Genomic DNA, 27,284 nt, shown 5'->3' on the forward strand with positions numbered 1-27,284 from the left:
ATTTTTATTAAAAAAAAAAAACTTTGTTACATATATTTGTAGATGATATGAGAAGAAACATTTCGTTTATAATGGATAAAAATATTGAATTTGCCAAAGGTTTAGTTTCAACTGGTTTACCAAAAGAAGCTGTAGAATATCTGGTAAATAAATTAAATATAACAACATTTTTAAATCAATTAAATACAAATTTATATGGTAATGATGAATTAACATGGCAAACATTACTAACAAATGAAATTTTAAATATTCCTGGTTACATTCCATTAAAATATGCTTCCAAATATTTTCCTTCAAATAAATATTTAACAAGAGAAGTAATTTGGTATCCTAGTTTATGTAAATCAAATGACTATTATCATTATATCTGTACAAGAGGTGTTGAATCACTTAAAGATATTATTAATAGTAAATCATTTTTTATATATCGATTCAGAGAAGAATTTGATTATGGTGCTATACAATGTCTTGGTGAATATCTTTATAATAAGACACATTTTAGTGAATATATAAGACCTGATTTGTGGTATTATTATAATCTTCCACAAAGTATTTATAAAAGATTAAGTTATATAGATGATATGGATTTTATTAAAAATTATAACATTTAGTAAGTTTGTTAATTGTTTATATAGTAAATATTTTTTTACACTCAGAACGATTTTTGAAGTTATCAAAATATAGTTTTGAAACTTTTACATTATTAATTACTAGTTTTTCTTTTTTTTTTAACCAAAATAAAAATAAAAGTTTAAAAGTAATATTATATAATAAAATTTGTTTATTATTATTTTTTAACAATTATAATTATAATATTACTTTTAATAATGAGTAAATAGTATAATACTTATTTTATAGTTTACTGAACATATACATGATTTTTAAAAATATTTTAATGTTTTCAGAACATTTTTATTAAATTAATTTATATATATATCAATTTTATCATTTAATAAAATTTTAAAAATTGCACATTTAATGATAATTTAAAAAAAAGTTAAATAAATATTAAAATAATTATATAATTTTCGATCAATCATTGTATATATATAAATTCATTAGATATTTTAAAATATTTTAAATTTTTTTAATAAATATGTGTTCGATAAGAAAAATTTGTAGTACTATTTTAACTATTATTTTGGCTTTGATTATTCTTGATATTGCTATTAATGTAATTTTCTTATTATGTCCAGAAAATTATTGTGAACAATATACAGATGAATTTTTTTATGCATTTTCTTATTACTGGACGTATGTATTAAAAAAAAAATTTTTATTAAAAAAAATATATATATATATTAATAAATATTTATATTTAGATATGATGTATATCATTATGCTACAAAAAATAGAGATATGCATAACATCTTTAAGATAAAAGCTAGAAAAAATAAAGAAGCAAATAATGTAACAAAAACTTATAATTTTAATAATAATGATGTTGATGGATATTTTGTCTATTATATGAATACTTCACAAGAATTTACAGAAACTAATATTTACTTTGATGATCCAAATGTTGCTTATGATCAAGCTTTGTGCACATATTGTACTTTACATAAATTTATTGTTAATAAAAATTATCATTTGGTAAATTTAATTAATGTACCATTTAAATTTAAAAAATTTGTTGCAAGTGCTAACTCAATTGATGATATATGTGTAGAATCATATGTTGGACTTACTAGAGAACATTGTCCAAAAAAAACATTTATGGAATTAAAGGTTAATACAAGTGATGTAGTTGGACGTAATAATGTTAAACCATTTTGGAAACCAAAATATGTTAATATTGATTGTAATAAAATTATAAAAGGTGATGTTGAGCATGTTAATAAATATAAAGAAGAAGTTATAAAATATCAGGAAGAAAATTTAGATATGAGTTGTAAAGCTATTAAAAAACGTAATTTCAATATACAAGATTTTCCTAGAAATTCATTAGAAAAAAAATATTCTGTAGCATATGCTTACAATGTTTATAAAGTAATATTAATTATATTAAAAATTATTTAAAAAAAAAAAATTTTTTTAGGAATATCCTATTCTTGAACGTAGACTTGCATCACACTATTCACCCAAAAATCATTATTGTTATTTAGTTGACAGTAAATCACCAGAAATTTATAAACTTCTAAAAAAATTAGAAAAATGTATTCCTAATGTCTATGTAGCAGAAAAACAATATAATATGACTAGTGGTGGAGCTTATGCTAATATTGCTCAAGTTGAATGTATGAAAATATTGCTTAAAAAAAAATGGGATTATTTATATTTACAACAAGTAATCTAAAACAACTTTTTTTTGTTAAATAATTTATTTATTTTTAGAATGATGATTTCCCATTAAAAACAACAAGACAATTATTAGAAGTATTAGAAGCAATGAATTTCCCTGTTGAAATGGGATATGTTGATCCTTCATCAACTGTTCCATTCAGATATAATACCTCCGAGTCATGGTTATATAAAGATCTTAATTTCTTCTTAGAAGGTAAATAAAAATAATAATAATAAAGTGATTAGAATAAAAATTAATTTATAGATGATAAAAGAAGACAAGACCCAAATATTATGCTTGAAAAAATTGTCTTCCAAAAAGGTTCTGTTTGTATTGGAGTACCAAGACCAACTGTTCAATATATGATTAATAAAATAAATCTAACAACATTTTTAAATAAATTTAATGTTGGTATATATGGTAATGATGAATTAACATGGCAAACACTATTTTCTGATGATAAACTTCAAATTCCAGGATATACACCACGAAAATGTATTCATGTTTATCATCCACGTGAAACATTTTTAAATAGAAAAGTTATCTGGTCTCCAGAAACTTGCCCAACAAATAAGTATCATCATTCTATTTGTACATGGGGAGTAGAATCATTACAACATATGAAAAATTATACAGAATTATTCGGATATAGATTTAGAAGTGAAGTAGATTATGGTTCTGAAGTATGTTGGATGGAATTTCTTTATAATAGAACACATTTCTATAGACATAAGAGATTAGATTTATGGAAGTATTATAATTTACCTCAAAGTGTTTTACAAAGATTAAAAATCAAAAATGATATTGAAAGAATTAGAGAATGCAAAATCTAATCGTATTATTTTAAAATTTTTATTAGTATAAATAAAAAGGAAATAAAGAATATTGAAGTTATATTTAATACTTTTTTTTATATATTTTTTTTTAAATTACATTATATATCGTAGATTTTTAATTTTTTTTTTTCAATAAATAATAAAGATCTGTTTATCTTATCAAAATTATATTTATAAAATATAATTTCTACCACTTTTGTAATCTTAAAAAGTTTTCCCCATTTGAATATAAAAAAATTAAAAAAATGGTATTCATAAATATATATACAAAATAAATAAATAAAAATTTCATTTATTTTTTCATTCTTAAATATTTTTGTTTATTATTATTTGTCTTTATTGATAAAATATATTATTATAACTTTAAATTATTATAAAAATATACAATATTAAGATAATATTGTTACAAATGTTAAACATTAATAAATATGATTTATATGGCGACATAAAAATTAATCTTTTGCAACATTTAAAAAAGTAAGAATTGATAAAATAATGCAAAAAAAAAAATACTAATTATTGTTTTTCTAATGTCATTTTGATATGATCAATTATAGATAAGAGAGTATATTAATTAGATTTATACTTTTAAACTAATTAAGATTATATATATATTTTTTTTATAATATATAATAGTAAGATAATGACTAATATGTGAATCAATTAATTCTTTAATATTTAGCAATTTATTAATTGTAACCAAGGTTATTATACTTTTATTATTTATTTTAAAATATTTTTTAATAAAGAAAAATATCACATTATGTTACAAATATTTTAGATTAAACTGATAATACTTGTCTTTGATACATTTTTTTTAAATATAAAAATATAAATAAAATAAAATTTATAATTTATTTTTAACATACTAAAGAAAAGTTAGCAATTTTCATTGAAATTTGATAAACCATTTTTAATGCTCATTTTCCCAGAATATTAAAAATGATTGATAAGATTAATAATTCGAGATAATTATTTAAACATTTTTAATATTATTTTTAATACATTACAAAGTTGCTCTACTCCAAGTGTAGTAAAAACATATCGTGTTAGTATTTTAAAGTATGAAAAATTATTTATTTTTTTATTTATACTATGTCAAAGACATTTTTATTTTTAAAATATAAATATATAAAATATTTTGGTTTAAAATTTTGTATTTATTTATTTTTTTTTTTTGTAATTATTTGGAAATCACTTATCTATAATAATATATTTTAATAGATGAAATGTTTGTATTTTTTCTTAACATCTATTGATAAGTCTATTCTTTATGTAAATATATAACTGAAGTCTTATTAAAAAAAAAGTAAAATTGGTATAATCATAATATATAAAAAAAATATTTTTTAATGATGTAGTTTTTGGCCTTGGTTTTTGTTTGACAGTCTTTTTATATGATACCTATCTATTTATATGTGACTACTATATAAATATAATATAGCTTATTATTTTATTTATCATAAAAATTTCTTTATTTATATATATTTGTAAATATAAAATATATATATTTAATGATATTTGTGGAATCTTGAACTTTATATAATTTTTTTTTAATTTGATATTCTTTTATAGTTTTACGTGAATATACAAAAAAAAATTTTAGTTAGAAAAGCATTTACAAAAAAAAAAGTATGTTATTTTAATTTATTTTCTTAAATTATACTTTTCATGTCACAAGTTATTAATATTTTTATCACCCTCATTTGCTTTCCATAAACTTGTATACATACTTTTAAATTTATTTATTAATCATTGAAATATATAATAAAATTCTTACAAAAAAAAATGAAATATTAATATTAAAATAATTTATTTTAATATATTACATAACTTTTTTAATTATCTTATTAACAACATTTTAATTTACTTTTAAACTATTATTTTTACTTCAATATAAAAATATAAAATCTATTTAACCTGTATATATAACTAAAATATAAATTAAATTTTTATCAAATAAAAATTATTATTTCACAGAAAAATAATATTTATTTATAACATTTTTACTTATAATTTTATATAGGCAAAGATTATACCAACATATTATATAAAATCAAAAATTTATTTTTATTTAAAATAACATTATAAAATAAATATTTTCTCAATGTTAAAATTTGTGAAATCAACTTTATATTATAACAAAATATCTTTATTTAATTCTTACATTTACCTTTCAACTATCTAGTATCATTTTTTAATAAAAATGAAAAGATAGTTTTTTTTTTTTTTGTAAAATACTTTTAAAATAAATTAAAACATGCAAAGTAACTTTGAATGTTTTTAAATGAAACAAAAATATATTTTCTTTTGATATATATATATAATGTTGTCAAAATATATACACATATATTTTATTAAAATATAATAAAGTTACAAAAGATCTATATATATTTCTAAAAAATACAAATTTTCTACATTTAAACATTTTAATATATTCACTTACACTTTTTTATATTATTTTTAATAAGATTATATTTGTAGACATTGATGTAAATAAAAGTCTAATTTTTTTTTTTTAAAATTTAATACAAAAAAAATGAACTTATTAATAAAAATTTTATTTTTATTTTACATAATTTCAGTGATAAAAAATCATTTGATACTTATTTTTAATACTAAATAGAATTATATTAATATTTTTGCCTGTAACTTTATGACCAGTAATTTATTTAATGAACAGAAGTATAAAAGATACATTACAAAAACATTTTATATAAATCTATTACTTCAGCATCTATTATACTATATCTATCATATATATAATATACTTTTTCAGATTGTCCTTTTTATAGTCTAAATAACTTCAGTGTCCTTTAGTAAATAAATATTATATAATTATAATAGTTTGCACTATAAATTAATAATTTAAGTATAATAACTTTGTTAAAATTTTTTTTCATAAAATTATACTTATTACTTTTTCATTTATGTATTGTTTTTTTTTTTTATTCTTCTTATCTTTTTCTTGTAATATATATCTATAACATTCTTTATTTAAATCTATTATAAAAACAACTTTTTAAAATGCAAACTTTTTAAATAACATATGATTATAATATAATGAATGTGTTATAAGAAAGAAAAGTGTTCTTTTGTTATTAAAAGTGCATCGTATATATATTTATACTTGAAAATTAATAGTTATTGTTTCCCCTTTTTGATTAAAATGATTTAAATATTTTTATGACTATTGTTATTATACTTCTGTTTTATTATATATAAAGATTTAAGATAATAGAAAAAAAAAATATTTAATTGTATTTCGTTTATTTAAATTTAAGTTGATTTAAAATTATTTTTTTTATTTTTAGTTAACAATATGACTAACACTGGAACATCCCCATTACCTACAGAATCTAATGATAACAATTCTGATAAAATTAATCACTTAGGTAATTTTTTTTTCCATAATTAATTAAAACATCATTTTATTTAAAATAATTTTAGAATATCCTAGTGATCAAGATGTTCCTTTCATTGAACAAGGTGACAAAAATTATGGAATGAAAGAGGCTCCACCAGATAGATGGAATGCAGTTTATTGGATAATGTTATTACATGGTGTTGGTGTTCTTATGCCATGGAATATGTTTATTACAATTGCTCCATCAGTATGTTATAATTATTATATATAAATAATATTAATTATTTTTAGTATTTTGTTGACTATAAGTTAACTGAACATGATGGTGATAAAAGTGTAAAAACAATGTATGCTTTAAGTTTTTTTTCATTTCTTGGATTATTTTCACAATTACCAAATCTTCTTCTTAATGCCATTAATATTGTTAATCAACCAAAAGGAGAACTTATCAATAGAATTACTTATTCATTAGGAGTTGTTTGTTTTGTTGTTGTTTTTACAATAATGATGATTTTTATTGACTCAACAACATGGGTAGGAATATTTTTTTGGATAACTATGATTTCTGTTGCTATATTAAATGCAGCAAATGGAATTTATCAAAATTCTGTTTATGGTTTAGTTGCCAAATTCCCACCAAATTTTACTAATGCCATAATTCTTGGTAATAATATTGCTGGAACATTTGTATCATTTATTAATATTTTAACAATTGCCTTTTCTGATGATGTTGAGACTGCAGCATTCTCTTATTTTGCCATTGCTTTATTTACTTTGGTGGCTTGTTTTGTCTCAATATTTATGCTTAAAGAATTTGATTTTTATAAATATTATGCTCAACTTACAAAACGTATATTAGCTTCTGAACCAATTGTAGATAGAAGAGATGAAAAAAGAATTGATTTTGGACTTTATAAAGAAGTACTTAAAGATAGTTGGCCACAAATGGTAAATGTTTTTCTTGTTTTCTTTGTTACACTTACATGTTTTCCTGCAATTATGGCTGATATAAGATTATTCCGATCAGATGGAAAATATGATTTTATAATTCCTGAAAAATATTTTACACCTGTTACAACATTCCTTCTTTTTAATCTTCTTGCTGCAATTGGATCATATTGTGCAAATTTTAAACAAATTCCAGGACCAAATAAATTATGGATTCCTGTCTACCTTCGTATAATATTTATTCCATTTTTCTTTTTTTGTAATTACAGACCAACATTAAGAACATGGCCTATTTTTATTACAAATGAATGGATTTATCTTACTGCTGGATTTATCATGTCATTTACTTCAGGATACCTTTCATCACTTGGTATGATGTATGCACCAAGAACAGTTCACATTTCAAAATCATCTATAGCTGGTATGATGTCAGCATTCTTTCTTATTCTAGGTATCACTTCTGGAATAGTTTTTACTTTCTTAGTTACATATGTTGCTGATAATTTGGGACCATTAGATCGTGTTTCATTTTAATATCATTACTAGTTAATTGTTATATTGTTTCATTAACTTATCAACTAAATAATTATCTTATACTTTGACTTAATTATCATCATTTATTATTAATTTTTATATTTATCTTTTTTTGACAAAGAAAATTTTTTTTTTTTATAATAACGTAAATTATATTAATTAAATTTTTTCAAAATAAATTTTATTTTGTTAATATTTTTTTTAAATTATATTATAATACAATGTAATAATCAAAAATCATCTGATATTTGTAAATTAAATGTAAAAAAAAAATTATATATTATTATCATTATCTTTTTTTTATATCAAAGTGGTACTCAAAATGTGAATAGCATTTATAATATAATATAAATATTGTTTATAGAATGACATTGTAAATTTAAAAAAAAAGATTTTTTTTTATGCATATCTTTTGAGAAAGTCTTAAATAATTTTTAAAAAAAATATATATATATAATTAACAATTATTTATTTTTAAATTATAATAAGGTTAATAGAATATATAATCACTATTTATAGGAGTACACTATCAAAACAAAGTATTTAAATTATAAAAACTTTATTTATAAATGTATTTTATTTTCTATTTCTAAATTTAATACCTAATTGTAATATTGATAATAATATTTATTTAATAATTAGAATAATTACTTTTAATATACATTTTTTTATTTCAATATGCTTTTTTCTAATGATAAATATAAAATGATGTTTTTAATTAATATTTTACTATTACTTTTTTTTTTCTTAATTATTTTATAACTTCATTATATTTTTGTTTAAATTTTTCTTGCCACATTAATGCTTAATTATTGTAATTTTTATATAAAAATAATTATTAAATTAAGTTAATTTTTTTATCAAAATATATTTTGACTATAATTTTTGTTTTTTATTTTTTTTTTAATTCTTATTTTTATATATTTTAAATAACATTTAATAAAATATATATGTTTGAATTTATATTTTAAGGTAATAAATATAAAATTTTTGATTTATATTATAATATTTATTGTAATGATGGCAATTAAAATAATATGAAATTATAATATAATCTTTTTTGTTTTACATATTAATTAATCAGTTAGTTTTAACTATCAAATCAAACAATAATATTAATACTTATTTTAAATAATTTACAATTTTTTCTAAACTTTTTTTTTTCATTTTTAATAAAAAAGAAATTAATTATTTAAATACTACAGTATAATATATTGAAATATAATTTAAAGAATAATTAATATAATTTTAAAAAAAATGTTATAAAAAGAAAACGTTATATTTATATAAAATTTTAATAAAAAAAAATAAAACATAAAAACACATTTTTTAAATTAAATTTCATTATAAAATAATGTATTGTTTAAAAGAAATCAATTATTATATATTACAAAATTTGTAATAATATAATAATATAAAATTATAAACTAATTCAATTTAAATATATCTTTTATTATATTATATTATTCAATTTTTATCTGCTGAATTATAATAACTAATTAGTCATTTTAGTAAAATTATTTTTATACCTTTACACAAAATCAAAGGAAAAATAAAGATTTACAAGAATTTTTCAATCCAAAAAGTTTATTTATAAATTTTTAGTTAACAATTAAATTCTTTAAAAATATTGTATAATAAAGTTAAATTATCTTCTAAAATTTAATAAAATATTTATGTTATTTTTAAAATTATAAGTTATATTGATATAAAGTGTTTAATTAATTTTTTATAAAATTAATCAATTATTATCAATGTTATCTTGTAATTCTAGTGAGGATTCGTAAGAAACCTCGTTAAAAGCTTCAATGAGATTGATTCCTACAAATATATATTGTGCTTGATAAAATATTTTTTTATCACAAGCGGTGTTAAAAAGATAAGCAAAAGAATAATAATTAATTGGAAGAGAGTTATTTTTTGTTAATATGATTTGATATATCAGACATTTCTGTCCAATGACAATCTTAAATTTTTATTTATTTATTTATTAATATTTGTAAAAAAAAATTAGTTGATATATTAAGTTATTATTTAAAAAAAATTTTTTTTATATTACTTTAAATTTATGTAATTTTGATAAAAGAAAGAGTATAATTATATTTTATTTTAAAAAGTTTTTATAGCTAATTTACAAATAATTCATTTTTTTACTGGAATAATGATATAATATTTAAAAAGAAACAAAACTAATAATTTTTTTAATCTTAAATTAAAATTAATTTTGTAAAATTATCAACTTATCATACCAAATTAACAAAACCAATTAGAAAAAAAAATAATAAAAAAATAATTTTAAAAATGTAAAGAAGATTATGTTCAAAAACTAATTAGAAAAAAATGTCATATAATAAAATGTATCAATGTAATTTATTTGTAAAATTAAAAAAATGTATTTTTCTAATGTTTAGAGTATTTTATAGTGTGAAAAATAAATGCATTTAAATTGGTAGGAAGAAATAAAAGAAAATAAAAATTAATGTTATCATATTAAAATTGTTCATAATTTTTTTTTTATTTTAATTAATTTTTAAATGAATGTTCTTAAGTTTAATCCAACATAATTTTTCTAAATTTAGTCATACATAGTTTTATTGTTTTTAATATATAACAAATAACTTAAGATTATAGGTAAATAAAAATATAATTTGATTCCAATATAATAAAAAGTCAATACCATCTTTTACATACTATTATTATAAAAAAATTTTAAAATTGTTTTAAAATGAAAGTATAAAACATATTTTTCAAAATTAAAATTTATTAAATGCTTATAATTAATTATCATTTTTTATTAAAAATATATAAATGTTTATCAATGATTATAATATTTTAAATTAAAAGAGAAAAGATATTTTGTTAAAAAATTAAAATTGTTTTGTAGAAATTATATTTGGTTTTTATTTACCCATAATTATGCATTAAAATTTTTATCTTACTAATTTTATAATTTGTGTACTCTTCATTTAAATTTTAAATTTAAATTTATTTTTATAATACAAAATAAATTAAGAAGTCAAAAAATTTTTTAGTATGTTATAAAAAGAGTTTTTTGATACTATTTTTTTAAATCAAGTTATAGTATATTAATAAAATAATTTTCTTATAAAATTTTAATAAGTTTGTAAATATTTATAAGTGACTTCTTATTGTAAAATACCACAATCAAAAGTAATTTTTTAACAAGTTTCATTATTTTTTTTACCAGTATTTATAGATAATAATTGTTAAGATATTATCATTTAATTTTGTATGAGACATTTTATTTTTTGTTAAATTATATTGGTGTAAATATAGGATCAATAGTAAAATAATTTTTAATACTATTTTTTTTATCTATTAAGTATAATAGTACTGTATATTTTATAATGTATTTATCTAGTAGAAATTTTTTACAACAATAAATAAATCTTATATTATACAAGAATATTACAATTTATTATTCTATTTATTTAATTTAATAAAAAAAAATTTTTTTATTTATTTATTAATTCAAAATTTATTAAAATATTTTTATACCTTTTATATTATTTTTAATATTTAATTTTTTTTACAAATTCTATCACAAGTAAAATTTTTTTTATCTGAAACAACAAATTATATTAAATTTTTTTAACTGGTACCAATATACATAGATAGAAGTATTAAACAATTTTGATTCTTTAAAGTGAATAATTTTTTTATTTATAAAATAGTATTGTTTACAAATAATGCTACTTTTAACTATTAAGATACTAATTTATAAAACATAAATTTTATACATATTTAATTGTCACCAATAATAATATTTTCTTTTTAAAAAATTTGCAGTTTACCATTAAATGATATTTGACTCTTTTAATTAAAGACTTTTATTAGAATAATCATTTTTATAAAATATTTTAATGTTTGCTTAAAGAATATTTTCAATTTTGCTTATTTTCTAATATTTATAAATATTTTATTTTAATGTTTATGTAAAAATAATTATATTAATAAGGCATTCTTTAAAAAATTTAATTTTTTTTTTACTTTTATTTACTAAAATTGTTAAATGATGGTTTTTATTTTGTTTTCATAATATTCATTTTCTATTTCTGAACATGTATAGAAATTTTTAATCTATTTTGATAAATAAGAATTTAAAAAAAAAATATATTTACTAATTTCATTTTTTTTAAGTTTCTTTTTTAAATGATTATGAATAAAATATAATTTGTACTTTTTTACAAGTGTAAAAGATATATTATATTATTGTAATAAAAAATAATATAATTTTTTTTTTAAAAAATCAAATAATTATCAAATCATATCAATAATTTATATCAAATATTTTGTTTTGAAGTTTTTACATAATTACTAATAAGTTATATTTTACTTTTACTATAGTTAAAATTTTTTTATTATTACTTTTATGCTAATTTATAAATTATTTAAAAAAAAATACTTATTTTGTCATATACAGACAAAAAAATATAAAAAGTACTTAATTAAGTAGTACATCTAAATGTAATACATTTTATTAAATTTTAATAACCTCAAAAAATATTTTTTGTTAAATATTTACTTTTGTAAGAAAAAATGATGAAATTTAAAGTTATATAAAGATAAAATTTGTTATTTTTAGTTTAGATATATTCTATCAATTAAATAACTTTATTAATTGTGTTAGTTTTAGACAAAAATAAAAATTATTTAACTTTTTAATGCATTCTAAAAAGCGTTTTTATCTGATAACATTTCTTATAATTAAACTTACCAATAAATTTGTGTAAACTTAATCATTATTTATATATAATTGATTTTATTTTTATCTTACAATATTCAGTAAAAAAAAAACATTTTTATTTATCTTATTGTACATATCTATAAATATACATATGTATATATATTTTTTTTGTTATATATTTTAAGTTCTTTATCACTTAATTTATAAAATCACAAACCAATTATAAAATGTTAATACAATTTGAATTTTTTAATGATTTATTATTTAGAATTAAAGTTTAATCTTTATTTCTTTTAATATGTGTAGTTGTTGTTTTTCAGAAAAATTTTGATAATACTTAACATTTTAAGACAATTTTTTTATATCACAATAATATTTTATTAGTACCAAGTTTTATATTTTTTGAATTAAATAATTTTATACTTTACCAATGTATGATTTTTTTATTAATAATACCATTAAGTAAATTGTATATGTATTGAATAGTTTATATTTAAAAATATATCATGATGGCATGTTATTTATTTCATTTAAAATTTTCATTAATATATAATTTATTATTAAAAACTATTTCTTTTGAATTTTATATCAATTTTACATTTATCAAAAGAAGAGTATAATTTATTTTTTTTACTAATATATCATAAAACTTTTAATAACATTTTTTTTATGTTTATTTTATGTTTGATATAAGAATTCAAAGTTATAAATTAAATAAAATAAAATATATATACGTATGTATATTTTTTACCTTTTATTAGATGTTATTTGACAGTTAATAGTAAATTTTTTTTTTGCTATTATTTTAAAAAAAAATAAATATTTTTGTTATATAATTTAATTATAAAAGTTTTTTTAATTAATTTTTGATTATAATAGTAATATATTGATTTTAATTATACCAACTAATGTTATAAAAAGATTTATTATTAGAAAGAAAAAGTTTGATTACAATATGGCTTAAGAATTGTTTTTATAAAATATATATTTATATTAAAACTTAAAAACATAATATAAAATTTTTTTTAAACTTTTTATTTAATATAAAATTTTTATATTCTTGTTATACCAATTTTTGGGAAAATCTTTCAAAAAGTATATTTTATTAAGAAATATATTATTAGGATAGTATGCAATAAATTCACTTGTTAACAATAGAAAATTATTAAGTATATAACAAGATTCAATATTTTGATTTTTTGTATAAAAATATTTTATAAAATATTAATATATTTTATTGTGACTACATAAAAAAATTTAGATATAATTTTTACTTCTTTTTATTTAACAAATGATTTTTTGATTTTTGGTGCTTAGAATGTATATATATATATATATGTTATTTAAATAGTTTATTTTACAATTATTTTATAAAAAATAGTTTTTAAATATTCTTATTAATACTTTATGATAAATGATAGAATATATATTTTGATGTGAACAAACATCTAAATGTTTGATAGTTAACATCAAAAGTTTTTAAAATTTTGGAAAAATAAATTTTTAAATTTAATAGTTATCATTACAAATGATAAGAAAAGTTGTACTTGTTTTATAAAAAAAAATAAACTGATGATTAATTTGGTGTTAAAAATTAAGTTATATTAACTTTTTTACTTTTATATCTTTAACAAAATAAGTATGTAGTATTAATTGTATAAAACTACTAAATTATTCATTAATAATATAAATTCTTTTATTTAAACATTATAATTTATTTACACCTGTAATTAGTCTATTTACATTATATTTGTTATTAATAATTTAATTAAAAAGAAGTATTTTAAAAAAATAAAAAATTATTTTTATTCATTTATTATTATTATTTTTAATATTAATATAAATAATTATAATATTCTAATGAACATAAATAAAAAAAATTATTACTGTAATTAAAACCAAAATTATTTTTATTATGTTATTTGCTTTTTTTAAGTAATAATTTTTTTCTTTCTTTTAATTTATAAATTATATATTAAATAAAAGTAATTAAAAAATTTCTTTAGAAATAATAAAATTATTTAAATAAAAAATTCAAAATTTTTATAAAAATTTAAATTCACAACGTTTTTATAATAATATGTCATTTGAAATAAATACTACAACAATCATTGAAATTGTGTGGACAATACTACAAATTATCACATATATACTATACTTATTAATAATTATTTATATTTGTAAAAAAAAAGATTCACAAAATATGAGACATATATATGATGAACCATTAAGAATTCATTTAACGGCAAATTTTACAATCAATTTAATTCAATTTATTTCAATGATATTTTATCAAAAAATTCCATATTGGAGTGGTGATAACTATTTGTTTATGGGTAATAGAATAATTTATCAATTATATCCAATATTATTTTTTGGCCCTATAATATCATCTGTTTTTGGAAATATTATTATTATTTTTAATAGATTTTTTGGCATTATGTATCCTTTAATTTATAAAAATAAATGGAATGTTAATGTATGTTATACTATTATTGTATTTCAAATATTATTTCCAATTTGTTTATATCCATATACATTTACGACAAATGTTATATTAATAACTGATTCATTATTAAATAAAAAATTTTTTGATATGGAAGATCAATTTTCAAGAATTGCTTCCAATATTACATTATGTATTGTTGTTATTTTATCAACAATAATTTCACTTATTCTTAATTTAATAATATGGATGAGATATAAAAAATTTTTTGAAGCAAAAGTAAAAGTTCAAGATATTGTTCAAAAATTTTCTTATTTTATTTATACAATTATTTTAAATATAAGTTTATTTATTTTTACCATTCAACAATTTATAAGATTTGAATCAATTTTTAATAATGATCAAAGTCAAAGAAATTATCTTAGTTTATGGATTTATTATATGTTACCATTTATAACATCATTTCAACCTTTCTATTTAATGTTATGTTCAAAATCTTTAAGAAATGACATTTTACATTTACTTGGAATTACTTTTTTTGTTCAAAATTATTTACCAAAATCATTTTTTAACAAAAGTGTAACAGTTAACAGAACTATACCAAATAAAAAATGGATACCTTCAACATAAAAATATAAAACTGATTTTTTTTAAGATAAATAAGATAATAAAACAAAATTTAGCCGTATAAATATAATTAATATAATATAGTAATAATAAACATAATTTTATTTTATTTGAACAATATTTTTTTCTATATATAAATAAAATATACCAAAACATATGATAAATTAATACCTATATACATACTTAACTATTTTAAATATAATTATTTTTCAAATTAAATTATTATGAAATTTTATTTTTATTATTAAACTATATTCTTATCTTTTTTTTTTAATTTCTTTTGATATCAATTTACTGATAAAGTGACAATTTTTTAATTGTCATTAAAAATTATTATTTTTCATAAATATTTTAATGGAGAATACTAGCTTAAATCATAAAACATTTAGTACGTTTGGTTTAAAAGAATGGATTGTATTTTTTACAATAATTTTATCTAATACTGTTTGTCCAATGGCTTTTGCCTGTATCTCATCATTTTTTAATGATGTTGCATTTTCAAAGAATGTTTCACTAACTTCTTCTGGTTTTATTTTTGCTATTTTTAATTTTGGTGGCTTTATTTTAAGCCCAGTTATTGGTAAATTAGTATGTTTCAATATAAATAATAATATTTTTTTTTTTCTATTTCTTAATAGATTCCAACTTTTGGTGTAAAAAAGATGTTTTCATTTGGAATGATTTTTATAAGTATTGGAACTTTTTTATTTTCATTGACAAATTTAATAAACAATGGAACATGGTTTTTTGTTGCTACTTTTTCTTTACGAATATTTCAATCAATGGGAAATGCTATGGTATTTACAACAACATATGCTATTGCTTCAAAAGATTTTCCAAGTATTATGACTACTGTTCTTGGTTCTGTTGAAACAGGTGCTGGTCTTGGATATACAGTTGGACCTTTAATTGGTGGTTATTTATATCAATATGTTGGTTATTTCTGTCCTTTTCTTGTTTTAGGTGGGGTTGCGGGAATGTCAGCTATAATTGCACTTTTTTTTATTACTTCAAATGATAATGATAAAAATTTGGAATCAATTACAAATGATAAGAATAAGATGACTAAAGAAAAAAATCTTACATGGTTTGAAGCTATAAAAATTAAAGATATTTGGTGTATAGTATTTACAATTATAATTGTAGGTGTTTTATTTTCATTTCATGATTCAACATTAGCTATTGGTTGTAAACAATTTAATCTTGATCCATCAAAAGTGGGATTATTATTTCTTTGTCTAGGAGGATTGTATGCTATATTTTGTCCAATATTAGGATTTATTATTGATAAATATCCTATAATTGATATCTTATTTTTTATTGGATATTTTTTTGAAACAACTGCTTTAATGTGTATGGGTCCCTTGCCATTTTTTAAGTATAAACCAAGTGTAGAAATATTTGCAATTTGTTTAAGTATTATGGGATTGTCATGTTCAATGATTTTTGTCCCATCATTCAAAAAGGCTATGGATATAGTGGTAAAAGAGCATAATTTTTCTGATAGCTTGGAGACATCTTCTACAGTGTCAGCAATTTTTTGTTCATCATTTTCATTTGGTGCTTTTCTTGGTCCTTTAATTGGTTCAGCTTTAGTAGAAGGTTTAAAATATCAAAATGCAATTTCTGTAATCGCATTAATATCATTTATTTCTGTAAGTTTATCATCATCTAATAAAAATTTTTATATAATAATTTTAAGATGATCATATTTACTGTTGCATATTTAATACCACGTATTTATAAAAAATGTGCTTATAAACAAAAATATATTACAAAATAATTAACAAAATTTTGCTTAATTTAAAAAAATTAAAATATTGTTAATTTAAATATTATTAATTAATCAAATATTGACTCTTAATGTATTATTATGTTTTTTTTAATTTAATAAAACTTTTAAGATTAAATTTTTTCTTTTATTTCCTTTATGAAGTTTAATACAACCACTGTTTATTTATAATTATAAAAATAAATAATAATATTTTATTGTTAATTTCTATATTGCTATGTAACAATAAAAAAGTATTGTACGAACAATGTTTTAACATCACTTTAAAAATACATTATTTTGTAAAAGCAATTAAAATTTATTAATCATTTTTTACATAAACTAATAAAGTTAACTTTACAAAAAATTTAATAAATATTTAATCATAATTAAAAAACTAGGAAATATAAGTTTAAATAATGTTTTGCAATTATTAAAAAATATTATCTTAATAAATCTAACCTAATAATCCTACATTTTAAATTTAAAATATATATTTAATGATATTTTAGTTTACTTTTGAATTTAATTTAGTAAACATTCAAAAAAAAAAATTAGCTGTATTTGACATTTACAAAAATTGATAACTTTATCAGATGCAGCTGATTTGAGTAGAGATTAAAAAAAATTTGCGATAATGTTGAGTACAATAAACATTTATTTTTTGAATACACTTTTGCTTCTAAATTTGATTCATTACAACTTTTGAAATTTTATTTATGATATAGTCATGATATTGTTAAAATTCACCATTTTTAAAAGCTATTAGATAATGAAATTTCATTTTTATATTCCAAAAAAGTGTTATACTTTTACTAAATTTTCTTGATGTCAAATTTAAAATGTTTGGATCAATTAAGAATATTAAAAATACTAGAAAATATTTTACATAATTTGCTAATTTTTTTCTAACTTTTTAAAACGAATCGAATGAAACTAGTATCATAATAACGTGATAAGTATTAACCGAAATAAGAAAAGTAGGTAACAACGAATATTTAGAAAAAATTTCCGCCTATTGCTATATCTTGCTTCAACATTAAGATATTCAGAAAAAAATTTCTGGAATCAACTACTATTCAATTTTCATTTAGGGTCTACGTTCAAATAATTTTTATATCCCCAACAGTTGCTAAGATATAAAAAATGATGACAAAAGAATTGGGCGCGCAAAAATACCCAACAATGTATCTCAAGAACAATTGAAATTTAGAAAATATTTTCAACGTAGACTATAGCTCAAATGTTTCAAGAAGACCAGCGCATCTAGTCTCATACTTCTAGGAGCTCATTTACTTGAGTTATGAGTTTCAGACTTGAAACTTTTTAAATATACATTTTGCATCATATCTTGAGATCAAGTAGAGATACAAGAATGAGACTAGGTTTAATCGACTTCTCGCAAAAATCTGATCTAGAATAGTTATTTTAATTTTAATATTTCCAACTTTATCATAGAAGTCGTTTTTTTTCAAAAAATATTCCCCAGTTTCGCCTCTAACTTTGACTCATCACAACTCCTTAAGTTTTACTTTTGATATAGCCTTGATTATATTTAAAATTCATGATTTTTCAAGAGCTATCAGATGAGTATAGTTTCATTTCGAAATTCGAAAAAAAGTTGTTTTTTTAGTACTTATGCTGAAGGTCAAGTTGGAAATATTTGGACCAACTATGAATCTCAGTTAAAATCGAATATATTTTTACACAAACAAGTTATTCTACACCAATTTTTAAAAAAAAATCAAATGAAACTAATCTCATAGTAATCTGATAATTTTCAGGTGAGATATTGAAAAGTCAGGAACAATGAATATTTAGAAAAAATTTCCGTCTTTTGTTGTATCTCGCTTCAAAATACAGGTATTAACAAACAAATTTCTGGAATCAACTACTTTTCAGTTTTCATTTAGGGTCTACGTTCAAAAAATTTTTATATCACCAACAGTTGCTAAGATATAAAAAATGATGACAAAAGGATTGGGCGCGCAAAAATACCCAACAATGTATCTCAAGAACGATTGAAATTTAGAAAATATTTTCAACGTAGACTATAGCTCAAATGTTTCAAGAAGACCAGCGCATCTAGTCTCATACTTCTAGGAGCTCATTTACTTGAGTTATGAGTTTCAGACTTGAAACTTTTTCAAGATACATTTTTCATCATATCTTGAGATCAAGTAGAGATACAAAGATGAGACTACGTTTAATCAACTTCTCACAAAAATCTGATCTAGAATAGGTATTTTAATTTTATTTTTCTCAATTGCATCATGGAAGTCGGATTTTTTCAAAAAATATTCCCCATTTTCGCCTCTAACTTTGACTCATCACAACTTCTCAAGTTTTGTTTCTGATATAGCCTTGATTATATTTGAAATTCATGATTTTTCAAGGGCTATCAGATGAGTATAGTTTCATTTCGAAATTCGAAAAAAAGTTGTTTTTTTAGTACTTATGCTGAAGGTCAAGTTGGAAATGTTTGGACCAACTATGAATCTCAGTTAAAATCGAATATATTTTTACACAAACAAGTTATTCTACACCAATTTTTAAAAAATAATCGAATGAAACTAATCTCATAGTAATCTGATAATTTTCAGGTGAGATATTGAAAAGTCAGGAACAATGAATATTTAGAAAAAATTTCCGTCTTTTGTTGTATCTCGCTTCAAAATACCGGTATTAACAAACAAATTTCTGGAATCAACAACAAATCAGTTTTCATATAGAGTCTATGTTTATACCATTTTTATATCTCTAATAGTTATCGAGATATAAAAAATGATGACAATAAATTAAGCGCGCAAAAATACCAGACAATGTATCTCAGGAACGATTAGAATTTAGAAAACATTTTCAACGTAGACTATAGCTCAAATGTTTCAAGAAGACCAGCGCATCTAGTCTCATACTTCTAGGAGCTCATTTACTTGAGTTATGAGTTTCAGACTTGAAACTTTTTAAATATACATTTTTCATCATATCTTGAGATCAAGAAGAGATACAAGGATGAGACTAGGTTTAATTGACTTCTCACAAAAATCTGATCTAGAATAGTTATTTTAATTTTAATATTTTTCATTTCATCATGGAAGTCGGATTTTTTCAAAAAATATTCTTCATTTTCGCCTCTAACTTTAACTTATCACAACTCTTCAAGTTTTGCTTTTGATATAGCCTTGATTATATTTAAAATTCATGATTTTTCAAGGGCTATCAGATGAATATAATATCATATCAAAATTCGAAAAAAGTTGTTTTTTGGTACTCACGCTGATGGTCAGAGTGAGATATTTGCACCAATTGTGAATCTTAGAATATATTAAAGTTATTTTTAAAGGAACAATTTTTTCTAAACCAAATTTTTACGGGGAATCTAATAAAACTTATCTAATGGCAATGTGATAATTTTTAGCAAAGCTATTTTTAAATCAGAAACAAATATTTTGAAAACTTTTTTGCCCTTTACTCTATCTTGTTTGCAAATGAATTAAAAAAATTTCTTTCTAAATTTTGCTATTAATTAGTTTTTAAAAAGGATCTATCTTTAGAAAATTTTTTATATTTAAATTGTTTACAAGATATAAAAAAGGATGGCAATAAATAAAGCATGCAAAAATAAAACACATTGTTTATCAATAATAGTTGAAATTTATAAAAAAATTTCAATTCACCCAGTTTGATGATTCTAAAGCTTACTTTTTTTAGTAAAAGACTTTACACTTGATACTTTCCAAAATGCATTTATTTTTATATTTTATATCTAAGAAGTTCTATAAAAAATGATTAAGACCAACCAATTTTTTTGAAAAAAATCTGTTTTAAATAAATTTTTTAATTATTTAATTGCTTATTACATCATAAAAATTTATTTTTTTTTTAAAAATATTTTATATACTCAAAAAATAACCATTAGATGCGTTTGACATTCACAAAAATTTCATGAATTTGTCAGATATACTAATTTTTAAAGAGATTGAATAAAAGTTTTGATAATGTAAGGTTTAGTTTACATTTATTTTTTTGAATTAAATTTAATTTTAACGTAATACATAGTAAATGTTTGAAACATAAAGTAAGTTTAATTGATTTTTTGTAAATAAATTTTTTTTGTTTAATGAAACTTTATCAGTAGTCTTATTTTTTTGTTAATATTAATATAATTATAATATTTAAAGGATATTTATAATATAAATTTTTATATTACTGTATAAAAAAAATTGTACTAATATATTTACATAAAATTTTGAATAAACAATTTTAATTTTATTTGTACTTTTAAGAAAAAAAAATGCTTATCTCATTATTTTAAGATACATTGTAAAATATAAAAAAATTTTAAAGAATTCTAAATACATACTTAAAAATATAAAAGACATATGCAATATTAATAAAATTTGTTTGGATATAAAGTTGATATTTATCTTTTACAAATATTTATATATTTTTTTGTTCCAAATTTATTAAACTTACTAGAAGTGCTAATAACAATATAAACTAAAAAACTATACAATCAGTTATTAAAATATGTTTATCTTCAACATTTTTTTTTAATAATTTTCAACAATATAAAAAAAGAATAATTTACATAACCATTTATATATAATTGATAAAATTATTAATAAAAAAGATATACTCATAAGTACTATTTTTAAAACATTACAAATTTTTTTTATGATTATAAGCAATATTTATTATTGAAACTAAATACAAAGTAAATGTACTTTTTAATTTAAATATTATTTTAATAAATTTAGTAGTATAAATATTGGAAATAAATTTTTTTAAAAAATGTAATAAAAATAAAATATATTTTTTTAAATTACTATTTAATATTTTCTTAATATTAAAATGATTAAAAGTATAAGTTTACTTACTATATTTTTTCTTTTTACTATAGATAAATTATGCTATTCTTTTGAAGTAGTTTGTGTAAATAAATTTTTTTTAAAAAAATGTACTTTATTAATTGCAATAACAGAACCCGCATTTTCAAATGAATTTTTAGTTACTTTTCCAAGTTCATTTAGAACTGCTGTTCAAAAAAGGGTGAATTGTGAAAAAAAAAGTTCAAATCTTTATTTGAAATGGACTAGTAAATATATTAACTATCATTTAGATGATTTATATTATGTAAATTAAAATATTATGTAAAAATATAATTTTTTTAGCAACTAATTCTTACAAAATTAGGAATGAAATGCAAATATGTTGATAATTTATTGCTTGCAAAAAATTACAATGGTAAAATAAAATAATTTTGTTTAATTTTAATACAAAAAATGTTTAATTATAGGAATAAGAAGTTTCAAAAAAAAATCATCAAAAAATTGTGAATATTTAAAAGTAGCTCAAAAAAAAACCTTACTTAATAGAATTTATCAACGGATTAGGAGCAATCTTAGATCATATAGAAAAAATTTTTTGAATTTAAAAAAAAAAAATTAATTTTTCTAATTTTATTAAGTTTTGTTTCCAAGTTTATTCCAATAAATAATATTAGCTCAATTAACAGTTTTTTTTATATCAAAGTTTCTAAATATATTAAGATAATTCTAAATGAAAATAATTTCTTTAATTTTGGTTTAGATTAATATTTTTTTTTGATATATTTATAAAAGTAAATTTACTTTTTATTATCAAAATTTATTTTTAATTAGACAATTCATTTGCATGATTTTTATTCTTTTAATCAGAATTTTTTATTTAAAATTTTTGAAATAAAATTAATAAAAGATATTTTTAATGTTGACTGATGGAAGTAATTCTATTTGTTAATGTTCTTTGATGAGATAAAATTAATAATTTTTAAAATTATAATTCATTATTATATTAGCAATTTATACAAATTTAAATAAATTTCTATTAATTGAAAAATTTCAATCTGATGTTAACTTAAAATAAAAATTATAATATAATATAAAAATAAACATACAAAAAAGTAAGTTCCTGCTACTGGTGTCCCAAGGCGTTGTGCTGTTGAGCTTCGAAGAAAATCATGAGCATTTCTATACTTTGAATTAAAATCTGTTGATACTGATATATAAAGTCTTGTTAATGGATCGACTGTTTTAAATACCATAATTACCCACATTTTTCGATCTAAAACACATAAAAAAATTTTTTTTCTAAAAATATACTTACAGTTTTGTTTAAAATTTAATGTTGGTGGTTCATTTCCCTGTGAATAATCATTTTGATGATTAATTATTCTTTTTGAAATAAATCCACCATCAGCTATTGGTGTATCTAAATCAATCTCTTTTTGACCACTACTTTTTCTATCATAGTAAAATTGTAAAGTTTCTGTTTGACTATTTGGATCAAACATTAATACATGAAGATAACTTCCATTAGTTTGTGGATGAAATAATGTTACTTTTTTTAAATAAGCTGGTTCTTGAAGACGATAGGGAGCAAGTACAAAATGATCACCTGTTCTTATTTCAGGGGCATGATCTAATGCGGATGTATGAACATTTAATGTTGTAAAATCTATTGCATTTATTGGTGGATAAGGTATTAATCTTGGTGATAAACTCATTTCAATAAATACTTTAGCAAATGAATATAATGTAGATGTTTTACAACATAATGATCTTGCATCTTGTGGAAGAAGATGACCATTTGCTGCCTCTACACATGTATAATCAGTTGGACAAAAATTTATTATTTCAGGACTACATAACATAACTTGAGGCATTTTAAATGGTATCGAACCACCAGGACATATTGGTTTTATATTTTCAGAAGATAAAAATGGTATTTCAATAGAATCTTGTATCATATCAGAACAACATTTAAATGTTGTTTTATCTTCCATCTGTGCACAAAAAGGATTTCTTCCAGTACATGTTGTTGGATTATTAGGTGAACATGGTACACCACGATTCTCCTCATAATTTGAACATTGAGATAACTGAGCAACAAAAGATAAATCAACAGTTTGCCATGAAGCAGAACAATCTATAATTAAAATTAATTTATTTTTTATTAATAATAAGTTTTAAATTACCTGGTCTATCAGGATTTGCAGGAACAGTTCCTTGACCATAAATAAAATAAAAATATAAAAAAATATTAATTAAAATATTATAATAAATCATGCTTTCTATTATAAGAAAAATTATATATTAAATAATTATTATAACTAACTTTTATTATAATTTAATATTAAAAATATATTTTACCATTTACAATTTTATCACTATACTTTAAATCATCTATTAATCTTTATAAAAGAAGAAAAGTAATCAAATGTGAGAAAAGGATTAATAAGTATAGAAATAATATTTAAATAAAAAAATTACTTTTATATATTATTATAATAAATTTTAAAAAAAAAATATATATATAATTTATTTATATATTTATAAACAAATAAGAGTACAGATTTAAAAAAGTAAAAAAAAATAGTTTTTAACTTATTTTTGTCTCTTAATAAAATTTTTATTAAAAGAATAAATGTGATGTGTTAGAATCTAATTTGCAACTTGAATTTAATCTTTTAATAAAATATAATGTCACGATACTATTACCATAAGATTATTAAGTTATAATTTTTAATAAGATTTCAATTTAGAAATATATTTATGATTAAAATAATATATCATTTATATTATTTATTTAAAGTTATGAAATTATATATTATTCTAATTATTATATTAATATTTTTAACTATAATATTTGAATTAGAATCTAAAAAATTAAGAAAAAAAGGAAAAAATAAAAAAAAGAAAATTACCACTACAACAACAACAATAGATCCAGAAGATGATGAGAGAGAAGAAAATAACGAATCAGTAGAAAAAGAAGATAAATCTGAAGAAAATATTGAGGAAGAAGATGAAGAAGATTATGAAGAATATCAAGAACCTATTTGTATGTATCCATGGCAAACACATCAAAATAACATTTTAACTTCTTTTTCTAAATGTTTTGAATTTGAAGAACAGGGTGTTCCTTGTACTCCTCATGATCCTATTGAATGTACAGGTAGAAATCCAGTATGTATTCTATCAAAACGTAGCATGACATATAGATGTTGTAGTGATATATCACAAGATTTAACAACACCACCAACTGATAAAAAAGAAGTTAAACCTATATGTCCTTATGGTGGAAGTTCTTATGATATGCCAAATGTCTTATTATGTGATCCAGATAAAAAAGATATTTGTCCATCAGGGTAAATATAAAAATTAATTTAAAACGATAAATATTTATATTATTTTTTAGTTATTCATGTGAAGAAGCTGTTAATGCAAAATTATCAGCTCCAGAACATAGTCATTTATGTTGTAAGCAAACAACTTTAGATGACTTTGCTAATGTTTTTTATGAAGCACGAATTCATATAAACAAATATTCTGGAAATTTATCTATGCCTGTTTCTTATGTAACAGCTTTGTCACCATCTATTATACCTAACGCTCCTAATGCTGGAATAGATTATGTTGTGTTAAATGAATATATTCCATCACAACAACCTTTACCTGAAATACGTACCGGTGATCATTATTCAATGATTCCATATAAATTAAGAGAACCTGTTTTTTTAAAACAAGTAGTTCTTCTTAGAGATCAATTTCCAGGATATTTTCATCATATATTAGTTTTATTTAATCCACATGGAAATCCAGAAGCAATGAATTTCTACTACAATCGTCAATCTTCTTTATCTCGTATAGTTGATTTGACAGTTCCTTCCTGGGATGAAGGAGCTTTCTTTCGTTCAATTAATCGTGTTGTAACTATAACAAATGACAAACCATTTTCTAAACAAATTCGTAAACTTTATATTGTTTTAGCATTTAAGACAAAAAAACCTATTACACGCCGACATCCAACAACTCATCGTGACTTAAATAGTAATTATACATCATTTACAGAATTCTTAACAACTGATACTGGAAAATATCTTGGAGATCCTGTAGCTGGAACATACTTTTGGGTAATTAATAAAAACTTATATTATTATAACTAAAAAAAATTTTTTTAGATTACAAAGTAATTCTAACTAAAGATGAAAATGTATGGACAATTAATGAAGAAATATAAATATTAAATTATTATTTATCTTTCTCAATATATAATATATATATATATATTCAATACGCTTTTTTTTAAATGTTTAATCTACTTATATATTAATAGAATCTAATATTAAAAATATAAGTATATATCTTTTTTAGAGAAAGCTATTAAAAATTTGGAAAAGATTTTTACAACCATATTATTAAGATAAAAATATTATATTTTCGTTATTTTATTGTACTAGTATTATCTTATTTTTTCATATTTTTATATAATATATACTACAAATAAATATTAAAATATTATGTTTGATACATAAAAATTTTTTTTTATTATAAATATATACTTAATAAATTTTTAATTTTTTACATTAAGTAATAAAAAATGTCAATTAATATATGGTAAATAATATTGTAAAATCATAATTTATGTTATGTAGTAAAATTTTTAAATAATTCTAATATTGAAAATCTTTAGATTAAAATAACAAAATATATTAACATTAATACATCTTATTATTTCAATATTTCATTACTATTATTTTTAATATTTAAAAACTATGATATCAAGTGCATAATTAATACTTTTAAAATTTACATATTTTTTATAAATATAAATTAATATATTAATAATTTTAACTTTTATAAATATATTTTTAATTAAAAGTATTACTATAAAAACTATATTTTGTTTATCAAAATTATACACTTAACAATAATTAGTC

The 27,284-nt window shown here is 18.9% G+C and overlaps 8 protein-coding genes across 8 annotated transcripts in view; 7 read left to right on the forward strand and 1 right to left on the reverse strand.

Moving 5' to 3' along the window:
- SRAE_2000511700 (Glycosyl transferase, family 14-containing protein) overlaps positions 1-611 on the forward strand; it is a gene marked incomplete at both ends in the record, with an annotated part of 1,275 nt that extends 664 nt beyond the window's left edge. The window contains one exon of the mRNA XM_024644088.1: positions 43-611. Within this exon, the coding sequence (XP_024509683.1) occupies positions 43-611 (569 nt within the window). The remainder of the gene's footprint in view (positions 1-42) is intronic.
- Positions 612-1,096: 485 nt separating this feature from the next.
- On the forward strand, positions 1,097-3,117 carry SRAE_2000511800 (Glycosyl transferase, family 14-containing protein; the record flags this gene model as incomplete). Its single annotated transcript, XM_024644089.1, has 5 exons — positions 1,097-1,254; positions 1,323-1,989; positions 2,039-2,287; positions 2,335-2,497; positions 2,549-3,117. The coding sequence occupies 5 exons, from the start codon at positions 1,097-1,099 to the stop codon at positions 3,115-3,117; spliced, it is 1,806 nt and encodes a 601-aa protein (XP_024509684.1).
- Positions 3,118-6,442: 3,325 nt separating this feature from the next.
- On the forward strand, positions 6,443-7,969 carry SRAE_2000511900 (Equilibrative nucleoside transporter 3; the record flags this gene model as incomplete). Its single annotated transcript, XM_024644090.1, has 3 exons — positions 6,443-6,515; positions 6,571-6,734; positions 6,779-7,969. 3 exons carry the CDS (start codon positions 6,443-6,445, stop codon positions 7,967-7,969), a joined length of 1,428 nt encoding a protein of 475 aa, XP_024509685.1.
- A 6,911-nt stretch (positions 7,970-14,880) lies between these two features.
- On the forward strand, positions 14,881-15,753 carry SRAE_2000512000 (7TM GPCR, serpentine receptor class v (Srv) family-containing protein; the record flags this gene model as incomplete). Its single annotated transcript, XM_024644091.1, has 1 exon — positions 14,881-15,753. The coding sequence occupies one exon, from the start codon at positions 14,881-14,883 to the stop codon at positions 15,751-15,753; it is 873 nt and encodes a 290-aa protein (XP_024509686.1).
- A 351-nt stretch (positions 15,754-16,104) lies between these two features.
- SRAE_2000512100 (MFS-type transporter SLC18B1) lies at positions 16,105-17,533 on the forward strand (the record flags this gene model as incomplete). The annotated part of the gene is made up of 3 exons (XM_024644092.1): positions 16,105-16,338; positions 16,389-17,405; positions 17,453-17,533. 3 exons carry the CDS (start codon positions 16,105-16,107, stop codon positions 17,531-17,533), a joined length of 1,332 nt encoding a protein of 443 aa, XP_024509687.1.
- Positions 17,534-22,375: 4,842 nt separating this feature from the next.
- SRAE_2000512200 (Hypothetical protein) lies at positions 22,376-22,972 on the forward strand (the record flags this gene model as incomplete). Its single annotated transcript, XM_024644093.1, has 3 exons — positions 22,376-22,657; positions 22,696-22,768; positions 22,821-22,972. 3 exons carry the CDS (start codon positions 22,376-22,378, stop codon positions 22,970-22,972), a joined length of 507 nt encoding a protein of 168 aa, XP_024509688.1.
- A 431-nt stretch (positions 22,973-23,403) lies between these two features.
- On the reverse strand, positions 23,404-24,630 carry SRAE_2000512300 (Cysteine-rich repeat-containing protein; the record flags this gene model as incomplete). The annotated part of the gene is made up of 4 exons (XM_024644094.1): positions 23,404-23,418; positions 23,460-23,626; positions 23,669-24,490; positions 24,540-24,630. 4 exons carry the CDS (start codon positions 24,628-24,630, stop codon positions 23,404-23,406), a joined length of 1,095 nt encoding a protein of 364 aa, XP_024509689.1.
- A 528-nt stretch (positions 24,631-25,158) lies between these two features.
- SRAE_2000512400 (Hypothetical protein) lies at positions 25,159-26,537 on the forward strand (the record flags this gene model as incomplete). Its single annotated transcript, XM_024644095.1, has 3 exons — positions 25,159-25,712; positions 25,763-26,477; positions 26,526-26,537. 3 exons carry the CDS (start codon positions 25,159-25,161, stop codon positions 26,535-26,537), a joined length of 1,281 nt encoding a protein of 426 aa, XP_024509690.1.
- Between the last annotated feature and the right edge of the window lie 747 nt (positions 26,538-27,284).

The sequence above is a fragment of the Strongyloides ratti genome (assembly GCF_001040885.1).
Source record: "Strongyloides ratti genome assembly S_ratti_ED321, chromosome : 2".
Lineage (NCBI taxonomy): Eukaryota > Metazoa > Nematoda > Chromadorea > Rhabditida > Strongyloididae > Strongyloides > Strongyloides ratti.